This window comes from Eucalyptus grandis, chromosome 2 (assembly GCF_016545825.1).
Source record: "Eucalyptus grandis isolate ANBG69807.140 chromosome 2, ASM1654582v1, whole genome shotgun sequence".
Taxonomy (NCBI): Eukaryota; Viridiplantae; Streptophyta; class Magnoliopsida; order Myrtales; family Myrtaceae; genus Eucalyptus; species Eucalyptus grandis.
In genome coordinates, this window is record NC_052613.1 from 42,945,269 (window position 1) to 42,956,323 (window position 11,055).

Here is an 11,055-nt window from a genome sequence, read left to right on the forward strand (position 1 = left end):
AGGTAATTTAAGAAATTTAAAAGCGAGACATATGGTATTTTTAATAGATATATAAATTTGTGCGGAAGTTGATGATTCTATCTGTGACTCCTCGCCATTCGTTTTCCCCATCTCTCTCCCCAATTTTGAACACCGTGCAGCTGTGAAGCACTTGAAAATTTAAAAATATACAGCTCGAGCTTGAGGTTGGTCACTGCAACGACCTTCGAGGAGCGCCCGCGGCTGATAGCCGTCTCCACGATCGGGACCGTAGGTGTTGATCGTCCGCCCCATCCGGGGCCATGCGCATCGATGCTGCCGCGCTCGTGGAGGTGCTCGGTGAAGGCGGGACTTCGCGGTGGGCGGTCGGCCGGCTTCGTTGGAATCAAGGCCGCAGCCACGGTTTAGGGTTGAGATGGAGCTCCCGGGGGCTGATCTGCCTGGGCATGTGTTGTTCACTAACGTTAGAGAAAGAGATGTAGCCGGTGCTGCATCGCCAGAAGTTAAAAAATTATATCAGATGAATACGTATGTGTTTCGCCTCATTGAAGGAAGAGAAGGCAAATTTAAGGAACCTTGCAAAGAAATCAAGACAATATCGATAGTATTTTGGTTTATTTAATAATTAATTTGAAGTTTTAACATGTACGAAATATGTTATACATTCAATGAATTTCTAGGGAAAACCTGATGTGAGAATGATTTGAAATTAAAAGTTGCCAATGTTCATCTTCTCTTTATTATAAAATTGTTAGTATTTCCTAACACTAGGGAAGAAAAAATATACAATGCCAACTAGAGGGTAAGAGACGTGTTAGCATTAATATGTTAAAATAAGGAATGGCGTTCTACTAGGGGATGACTAATGACAACCCTCACGAGTGAAAATATCTTCCCTCCTTCACCTATAGAACCTATAGGTGGTTAATTAAATTTGCCTTCTCTTACAGGTGGAAACGCCCTCCCTCCTTAGAAGGCAAATTTAATGAACCTTGCAAAGAAATTAAGACAATATCGATAATTGTTCATTTTAATAATTAATTTGAAGCTTCAACGCATGCAAAATAGCTTAACAACCAACAATTAGAATAATATATTAAGAAAAACATGGGCCTAGGCCTATGCAACACGCCCGCTTTTTTTAAATCACCTTTAATGAGATTTGTAAATTCAGCGGAAGACTTTGCAGGCCGGCGGTAGCTTGGAATGCAATCACCTTTGCTCTTTTTAAACTTTTTCGTACCAAAAAAGAGAAAAAATGAATAGAGGGTCGTGGTCATTTAAAATTATTGGGGAGTTCACATTTCTGTGAGGAAGTATAGTATCGAAACATGCATTAGTTGAACGCGATGGAAAGCGGATTTTCAAACAAATCAATGTTAGGTAAGGGACATCTTAATAAAAAAAATTGATGAAGAATGAGGAAGAAACCTGATTGTTTGATGTTAATTATGCTCCTGTTCGTCCCTTAATTTGCTCACTAGTAAGTGACGACGAATAAGGATCGGTTAGGAATTGAAAAACTTATGTTTCTCCTACGTCTTGCCATATTGACCTGAATGATGATCAAGCGACAAGCATCACGAGACGAGGAGGCTTGGCGAGAGGTGGTGATGTGGAACGATAATGGCCATGCGCGAGATGATGGACAGAGAGGGAGGGGGAGATACGAGTAGGTGGAAATTATACCATCACGCAATAACAAAATGCGTAAAATTAACAAACAAATGAAGAGTACTTAACCGGCCAGATAATTTGTAGATAATGATCAAAACTTATCAACACATAATCGAAAATTAGTCTCGACTTCGAACTTTACCAGTCACGAAAAACCACTTCATAACTCAACTTATCATTCGTAGGAGCTAGTCTTGCTTAGTCTTGATTTTACATGAATTAGGCTCACGAATTACACATACCTTAATTATTGAGGTTTGCTCCAATGACCACCCTTCTTACTTGGAAAATGGAAGATAGAGGTTTGAATCCCCACTTTCTCAGAGGTTGGGGGTGGGGATGATTATTTTTAGGTATAAATTTCGACTTTCATATCTTGCAAAAGATAATATAAAAGTTTATGAGTGAATTAATAATTAAGTAAAATTGACCAAAAAAATAAAATACCTAACTCACATGTGAATTCATATTTTACCAATAATGAAAAATCTCTTCAGAAGACAGTCTTACATAAATTAGGCTATTCACTGTAAATTTCATGTACGACTCTCGTGATTCACGATTGTGATGGGCCCGATCATTCCACACGATGAATTTTCCCGGGTCGGTTTAGGAATCTGTGGCCTGTCCGAATTTCAAAATTGTGCAACGTTTGACCAGCGAACTTCCCCACCAGAAGACAAGGACCGGCGTAGGAGCATCTGCCCTCGCCTTCTCCTCAGCCGCATCTCCCACCTACTCGAAAAACCCTTCGCAAAGCATAATCACATTCTCCTCAGTTTTCTTCCCCAATCCTCTCCGAATTCTCCCCCTCTCCATCGATCTCAGTCCTCTTCAGAAAATCCCCAGCACGCCATGAATTCGACCCTCTCTTCCTCGTCCCCGTTCGGTTTCGCTAAACCTCCTTCCTCCTCGCTCCTCCGCCGGCCTCCTCCTGCCGCTCCTCCTTCGATCGTTCGCTTCCCCGCTCCCAAGCCCCTGGAAGATTCCTCTCCCCGTCGTAACACGATCAGGGCTTGCTCCGTCGCCGGCCCCGGCAACCACCCCCCGGAGAACCCATTTGCCCGAAAGCTCCGGAACTGCGCCGGGGCCGCCGTCCTCGTCGCCGCCGCCGTCTCCTTCGTCTTTAGCGCCGAGAAGTCTGCGGCGAGAGCCGAGCCTCCTCCGGCTGCTGTCGAAACGGAGCCATCTCCGGGTTCTGAAGAGACCCAGGAACAAGCCCGGGAAGCCCGAGAGCCCCAGCCGCCCTCGCCGTTGACGGAGCTCCTCGGGTCGGACCCCGAGTCGGTCGACGCAATGAGAAAGCTTTTGCAGCAGAAGCTCGAGAACGGAGAGGACCAGGAGGCTCTGAAGACATTGCGGCGTTTGGTTGCCGCTCAGCCTGAGGTCGCTGAATGGAAGTTCTTGCTGGCTAGGTTGTATGGCGAGATGGGAGATACTGAAAATGCCCGCAGCGTGTTCGAGGAAATTCTCGCGGCGAACCCGCTTTCGTTCGAGGCCCTATTCGAGAACGCTCTGTTGATGGACCGGTGCGGAGAGGGAGAGGCGGTCATTAAGCGGCTGGAGGAGGCGCTGAGGATCGCGGAGGAGGAGAACAAGGAAAAGGAGGCGAGGGACGTGAGGTTGATAATGGCGCAGATACAGTTCCTGCAGAAGAATGTGGAAGGGGCTTTGAAGAGTTATCAGGACTTGGCTAAGGAGGATCCTAATGACTTTAGGCCCTACTTTTGTCAGGGGATGATATACAGCTTGCTTGATAAGAATGCAGAGGCGAAGGAGCAATTCGCCAAGTACCGTGAACTCTCGCCCAAAAAGTTTGAGGTGGAGGGTTATCTGAGGACACCACTATCGCGGATGAAGCTGTTCGGGACACATGAGGCTAATTGAGTTTTGGCGTATGGTATATTTAGCTCTTTGATCTTTTCTGAAATAAGGCAGGTTGGAGAGATGGTTCATTCTCTTGACACCTAATTTGGAGGAGGATTTGGCTAATCCTCTGGATTCTTGGCATATGGTCAGTTGTCGTTTTTGTTTTCTTGTAATTGTATCACTAGCAATTTGAAACGGAGAGGTAACTCTAGAGAACTTATGAGGCGTTACAGAGGACAAACAGTATGGTCAGAGTTGATCACTCAATAAATTAGGCTCTATTTACACATTTTTGTCTTGCAAGTTCTGGTTTTGGTAACTTAATGTTGCTTTTCCATGGCTGTTGTTCATCTGTTGCTTTGACCTTGTGTGGAAGAAATTGAATGAAGTTCTTGAGCAGTGAGTGGTGTTGAGACTACTAGGAAGTTGGACTGAAATAACTAGTATCCGCTGTTTAGCTCGATTATATTGTGATATCACCTCCGGATCGGAGGTGAACAGCAATGGTGATTAGCTGGAGAATAAACCTTAAGTGATCGAAACCCCCGAGGCCCCTTGAGGCAGGCTCTCGTAGTCAGCTAAATCAGGACCTCTTTTTGTCTCTCTGAGAGATCTCTCTGAACTTCAATTCTACTTCCTAGTTTCCATGTACAAGTTTATTTCTTCAACTTGAATCTTTTGCTTCGTCAGTCAATGCCTGTGTACTTCCATTAGGATTGGGGAGAATTCTTTTGACTAGATTATACTCAAAAAGAGAGAATTTCCTTCAACTGCAATCTGGTTTGAGGATTTCAGTTGCAGGTTTGATCAGCTTGTGGAAGTATGAAGAAGTTTGATGACGATACAACATGGTTTAGGATTTTAAGCCGCCCCTCTTGTCGCAATTCCTGTTTATAGGAAGAAGTTGATACTTATCAATCTTTGTGACAGTCTTGCCTAAACAAGATTTCCCTCAAACAGGATTTGCGGTAACCCAAGGCTGATCAATCTGAATGACAATTGATGATGCTAAGCAAAGACTTCAAGATGACATCTTGGAGTTAAACCATGGATTTAAGGGTGAATCAGAACAAAAGGCAAATCTGTGTCCCCTAATCAGTTGACTTGCGTGATGTAGAACAGAAAAGGACAACAGGAACCATTTGGCTTGCTCATCTACAACATTTCCCATTCGTCATTTTCTTACATGAAACAATGGAAAAGAGGAAGAAGAAATCTCTCAACAAAATGCCAATCAAGATCAGATTTTCTGCATCGTGTGCCTCTCATTGCTTTCTTGATAGTTGATACGTACCTCGGTAACCGCAAAGAGCCTCCCAATAGGTCAAGACACAAAATCAGGTTCAGTTTTGTTGCATTCAGCCTAGGGCAGCTCTAATCTTTTGGGCTCAACAAAATGCCAATCAAGATCAGGTTTTGTTGTCTTTTGTTTGGCTGCTTTCTAATGTTGGTTTTTGTTTTCCTATTCTTTTACGCTTCAAAATAGTTTTTGGAATCGAGCTGTGTATTGTATTTTTTGGTTATTAGCTTATATATTCTTACCTTAAAAAAAAAAAAAAAAAAAAAAATCATTTGATAATGTTAATTATTATTTTTAAATAAAAAGTGACAAGAAATATATTTGGCATAGAAACAAGAAATAGAAAAAAAGTAACTTCTATTTTTCTTCCTCCTGTCACCGCCCGCCTCCCTCGCTGCCTACCTATGCCATTCGTTGCCGCTGTCCACTAGCCACGAAGAAGAAGAAAAGAAAAGAAATCTTTTAACAATTAAAAGAAATCCTACATTAAAAAAAAAATTTGTGGATCATACTAAACGTATTTATTTTTTTTCTATTCTGAAAATAGAAATTCGCTGTAAATATTAAACATATTATTTTACTCAAAAAATATTTTTGGAAATTAAAGTTAAAAAATATTTTTGAAAAAAATTATTTTTTGGAACGAAAATATTATTAAACGTAGCCTAAAGGAATGACGTGATGATCACATTTTTCTGCATGCTCTTGCGTTATTCAGCGTGCCGTGATGTTTGACAAAAAAAATAAAAGAAAGAAAACGTGCGTCGTGACGTCACTATCGGTGAGATTTAGGTTGTATGAAAAATGGATGACAGGAAATGGGGCTTGCCTATATTATTTGAGAATAATGTTTTGTCCTAAGCAGTTCCATTCGAAGGTGAAGCCGCATCTACAGGATAAAGTGTCCAGGAGGAGGAAAAACGAAAACCACCAGGGACTTAGAAAATTTCCAAAAATCATTAAAATAGTTATATATCTATCGTAATTGTATCATTTCAATCTTTAATTTTTATATTTAGCCAATTTAATCCTAAACATATTAACAATTTGTCAATTGAGTTATTTCAGCTAATTTTGATAGAAAATCGTTGAAATGAACGCTAGCTATTTTATGGTGTTGACTATTATTTTTTTTATTTATAGTTTTTGAATTTTTAAATATTTTATTTCTATTTTAAAGTCACTAGCCACTTTCGTTAGATCTGGGTGAGGGCTGCCTTGCTCACAACTGGCGACGCATTGAAGGCCCTCGCCCAGGGTCAATGGGGTTGGCATTGACCTCGTTGACATAATGAAACAAAAAGCAAAGAAAAAAAATAAAATAAAAAAATTGTTCATGTTAGCTATTTTCTATTTTCAGTCCAAATTGGATAAAAATACATAATTGGTAAGTTGTGAAAAAAAATTTAAGATTGAATTGATCAAATTAAAAAGTCCATGATAGAATTAAGGAGCGTTTGGTAACCTTTTGTTTTGGAGAACAATTTTTTATCGAAATATTTTTTTTTATTCTATTCTCAAGAACAATTTTTAACTAAAAGGACACATCTGGTAACTCCATAAAATTTTTATTCCCGAAATAGAAATACAGTTGGTAGTATTCTTAATTTTTTAAAATATTTTCTTATTTTTTCTTTTTTCTTTTTCTTTTTCTCTTTGGTCCGCGATCAGCTAGGCAAGGTCTAGCGAGCTCGCCTGGCCATTGGCGAGTCTCGACCTTGCACGGGTGGCGCAAGGGCGAGCCTCTCCGTGCCCCCGATGATGCTTCGACGAGGTTGCCGACCCTCGTCTGGCCGGTCGCCGGCACCAGCTATGGCCAAGGCTGGCAATTGGCCAAAAGGAAGAAAAAGAAAAGGAAAGAGAAGAAGAGAGAAGAGAAGAAAAGATAAATTCTTTATCTTTGTTCTTTTAATTCTTAGGAATTATTAGGGAGCAATTTACTTTTTTCTACTTTTTATTTTTGTTCCAAATTTATTTTCGAAAATAAAAAAATAATTTTTTGTTTTTGAGAATAAAAATTTTACTAAATAGGTTTCTATTTCTTTTTCATTTTTTAGAACAGAAGAACAGAAATAATTATTCCAAGAAACAACCGAATAGGCCCTTAGCATGAAAACAAACGTTTAAGTTTTTTGTTTTTTGATAATTTTTGCTAAAAAATTCTGGCCTCAGAAGGAAGACAGACACAATAAAATTTCAGGACAGGATGTCGTATCGGGAAACCTCCCACGCGGCAGTCATTTAGTGGCTCCTACGATCTGCAACCCCGGCAAAATCCCGTGAGGATAAGGTATATATATAGAAAGCTGAAGCTCAACACGCTCGTCCAAGCTTTTCAAATCTCACATGGCCATGGCCATTCTGAGCTCACCCGAGAATGCCCTGCTGGCCAGCATCAGCTGCTGGGGAGAGCTCCCCCAAGTCCCCTTCACCAGATCATGCAAGACCCTCCTCTTCCCGCCGCTCCCGCTCTCGAATCTCGGAGTTTCTTGCTCCAACTGCCCTTCTCCCGTTCTCGAGGAACACTCCGGCGCCTCCCCTTCGACGCAGTTCGACTCGCGAGCGACGGATCCTCTGCAAGGTCCGACCACGGACTCCGAGAGTTTCGACAGATTCTTACGCGGGTTATTCGAAGCTCCTGAAACCGAGAAGTTCGCTTACGAGTACTACGCGAAGGCGAAAGAGAGTCCCAACTTCGAGCCGGAGAAGTCTACGGTGGATAGCCTCGCCAGGTACCTGATGAAGGAAAAGAAGTGGGATTTGATTGCGGGTCTTTCTTGTGATTTCGAGGTTTACAATGTGTTCCCTGATAAAGTTACCTGTGCTAGACTGGTCAGTAATTGCATCGAAGCTAGGAAATTTAGAGTAGCTGATGGTATACTTGAAGTGTTAGGACCGAATCGAGAGGCCGGTCTGTTGGCATTCGATGCGGCAATGCGAGGTTATAACAAGCTCCATATGTATAGCAGCACGATTGTCGTGCACGAACGGATGAGATCCATAGGGGTTGCTCTGGATCCTGCATGTTATTACCGGATAATGGAAGCTCACATGAAAATTGGGGATGTTGCGAAAGTTGTCGAGTTGTTTCGTGAGTTTGAAAGCAGGCAATTCGCTGCGACTTCCTTTTCAACTCGGATTTTCAGTGTTGTTTTCCAGTCGCTATGCAAATCTAGAAGAGCCTCTGAGGCTCTCGAGTATTTTAAGAAAATGAAAATCAGTGGAATTGCTGTCGACGGCAAAATTTATGCATCATTGATATCTTCATTTGCGAGCATCGGGGAAATAAAAGTAGCCGAACAGCTTTTCAATGAAGCCAGTAAAGAGAACATATTGTTGAGGGATCCGGACATGTTCCTAAAGCTTGTTTTGATGTACATAGAAGAAGGATTCCTGGAGAAAAATTTTCAGGTCATCGAGGCAATGAAGGGCATGAATCTGAAAGTGTCTGATTGCATAATGTGTGCGATAGTCAATGGCTTTTCAAAGAAGCGCGGGTCCATGGCTGCGGTTAGGGTGTACGAAACTCTCATCTCTCGGGGATGCGAGCCTGGGCAAGTGACGTATGCTTCAGTCATAAGTGCATATTGCCGTGTCAGGCTCTACTCCCGAGCCGAGGCGCTTTTCTCGGAGATGGAAACCAAGGGGTACGACAAATGTGTCGTGGCATACTCTAGCATGGTTGCCATGTATGGCAAGAGAGGAAAAATAAGAGAAGCAATGAAACTGGTAGCAAAAATGAAAGCCAGAGGATGCAAACCGAATGTATGGGTGTACAACACCTTATTGGAAATCCATGGTAGGGCGAAGAACTTGAGGCAGGTCGACAAAATATGGAAGGAAATGAAGAGAAAGAAGGTGGCACCTGACAAGGTTAGTTACACGAGCCTCATCGCCGCATACAATAGGGCTAGGGAGTTCGAGACGTGCATAAAATTCTACGAGGAGTTTCGGGCAAATGGGGGCTCGATCGATAGAGCAATGGGTGGGATCATGGTGGGGGTTTTCTCAAAGAGCAGCCGCATTGAGGAGTTGATTAGGTTTCTTCAGGACATGAAATCGGAGGGAACAGAGTTGGATGGGCGGCTTTACGGGTCAGCTTTGAATGCACTGAGAGATTCTGGCCTGCTAGTTCAAGCAAGGTGGTTCCAGGAAAGCTTCAGCATGGCTCAAGTTAAAGGAGTTCCTAGTTAAGACTATTTTACCGATCGACTGATACAATAGATTTGACCGTTCGCAATTCAGGTTTGGTGTCCTCTGCATTCAACTTGTACAGTTTCATGCTTCTCCCACGGGTGGATGCTCTATTCTGTATAGTTCAATTGTAAATTAGCAATACTCAGTTGAATTCTTTCTGGGAATATACTGGAGATGCTTGCCAACACAAGCGGTTGTTGGGAGAAAAAAACCCAAAACGACGGATCTTCTTTTTGTTTGTCAATACAAATGAGAAAATGTGTTGTGGGATTGACTGAATATTCTCGACTTCTGAACACAGGTTTTTCTGTCGGGCAATTGATGGCTCGTTACTAAGAAATCGAAGCATATGTACATTTTTGAATACTAGCAATTGGAGATTTCCCTAACACCGTGCTAAACAGCTGGAATATCAAAAAGAAGAATATAAGATCGAGAGGAAAATTAAAATTGGATGATTATTTATGAACCGCAGTGTCCGCGGTGGATCAGACTGCGAATCTTGGAGTGACTGCACAACCCGTCCTTGGCCTCCTGGAGAATATGGTTTTGCCTGATTTTAGCAAAACGGTTGATCCTAGTAAAGAACATACAGAGTCCAGGACACAACCAAGTGCATATGCTTGGATTGCCAACAATGTAGTTAGTTGCTCAGTCCGCAATGGCGAAGTTGTCATGTTAAGTTGAAGTCATGATCACACTGATATATCCCGTGTTCGTATAAAATATGAACTTGAGCAGCCAAGATCAGAAACAAGTTATGGCTGTAAGACAGATTGCACACTCACAAACAGAAGCAATCATGAAAAAAGAGTAAACAGACAAGACGGCATTCCGATGCAACACCGGATTATTCCATGATATTGGCGAGATATGATGAGATGTAATGCAAAAGCACATGAAACTCAGGGCAGCAGAGAAAGGCCCGGCAATGCCCGCCCTGGAAGCCCTCCATCTTGCAGACGGCAATGCATTTGATCTTGTAGAAGCATTAGCCCCTTGAACTTGTGCCTTCGGTACTTGCAAATTCCCGCTTCAGCCACGGCCACCATTGGCTCCATCTCTGTACATACCAAAACGGAGGTGAAAAGAAGGCTCAGTCGACAACTGGTTTGGTTAATCAAAATTCTCTCATAGAAAACGAGTTGATATATAATGCTCGGAATTATCTAGCAGCATTCCAATCCATTTCGCTTAGCCCGGTTTAATATTTGTTCATTACCGTTTGATCATTTTGGAGATCTGTTGGCTCTGAAAACAGGGTGAGGCTCCAAGGTCCACATGTTCTGTGTGAAATCTAGTGCCGTGTACGTGTTGTATGGGCCAACATCATAAAACACCATTGCATCACTTTGGTGATTCGACCCATGAAACACATGCATGCATAAAGCGTCGTAGGATGAGAAAGGACCAGCAGTTGCCACGAGCAGCAGCATCACAATAGAAGCAGCTAGAATCAAACGCTTCGAGAACTCCCCAGAGAAAGAGAGAGAGAGGTGGAGGACCGGGCAAGGGGTGACAGGGTGATTTATAGGTGAGTGTGGTGGTGAGTGCAAGTTTATCATACGAGAGACAGATAATCCGGGGTTTGGAGTCACGGAGCGATCGAGAAAAAGGGGGGGGGGAATTACGAGAGTTAGAAATGAAGGGTCTTGCATGGATCGCATCGGATTGACGTTGCGGATTCGATTTGGTAGATGGACTACTCGGTAAAGCTCCTTGAGTCATCACTCGTTAGTGCAGCGCAGACTACACTTTAAACAGGACTGCTTTATCGGGATAACATTAGAAGTGTCAGAAGTTATGTATAGCGTTCATTTTGGTGTCAAAAATTCATTTTGCATCACTTAAGTGTCAAAAATTTTGAAAAACGATCATTTCAGTACTAACGTCGATTAGGTTGGTTGGAAATTCAACATGACAGTTTTTTTATTGTCAACGTCGATATGGTTGGCTGGAAATTCGATGTGACCATTTTTTATTCATTTTTTAAGCCGATGTGGCTTGCCAAAGAGCACAGTTAGCATGCAAGC

At 42.3% G+C, this 11,055-nt stretch overlaps 2 protein-coding genes across 2 annotated transcripts; both read left to right on the forward strand.

Annotated features, from left to right (window-relative positions):
• Positions 1–2,320: 2,320 nt before the first annotated feature.
• On the forward strand, positions 2,321–3,814 carry LOC104432976 (protein SLOW GREEN 1, chloroplastic). Its single transcript, XM_010045580.3, has one exon. It carries the CDS (start codon positions 2,512–2,514, stop codon positions 3,541–3,543), a length of 1,032 nt encoding a protein of 343 aa, XP_010043882.2. The 5' UTR covers positions 2,321–2,511; the 3' UTR covers positions 3,544–3,814.
• A 3,346-nt stretch (positions 3,815–7,160) lies between these two features.
• On the forward strand, positions 7,161–9,301 carry LOC104432977 (pentatricopeptide repeat-containing protein At5g13770, chloroplastic). The gene has a single exon (XM_010045581.3). The coding sequence runs from the start codon at positions 7,172–7,174 to the stop codon at positions 9,017–9,019; it is 1,848 nt and encodes a 615-aa protein (XP_010043883.2). The 5' UTR covers positions 7,161–7,171; the 3' UTR covers positions 9,020–9,301.
• The last annotated feature ends 1,754 nt before the right edge of the window (positions 9,302–11,055 follow it).

Coding starts and splice junctions, on each gene's coding strand:
- LOC104432976 (XM_010045580.3), top strand. CDS start 2,512: ATGAATTCGACCCTCTCTTCCTCGTCCCCGTTCGGTTTCGCTAAACCT.
- LOC104432977 (XM_010045581.3), top strand. CDS start 7,172: ATGGCCATGGCCATTCTGAGCTCACCCGAGAATGCCCTGCTGGCCAGC.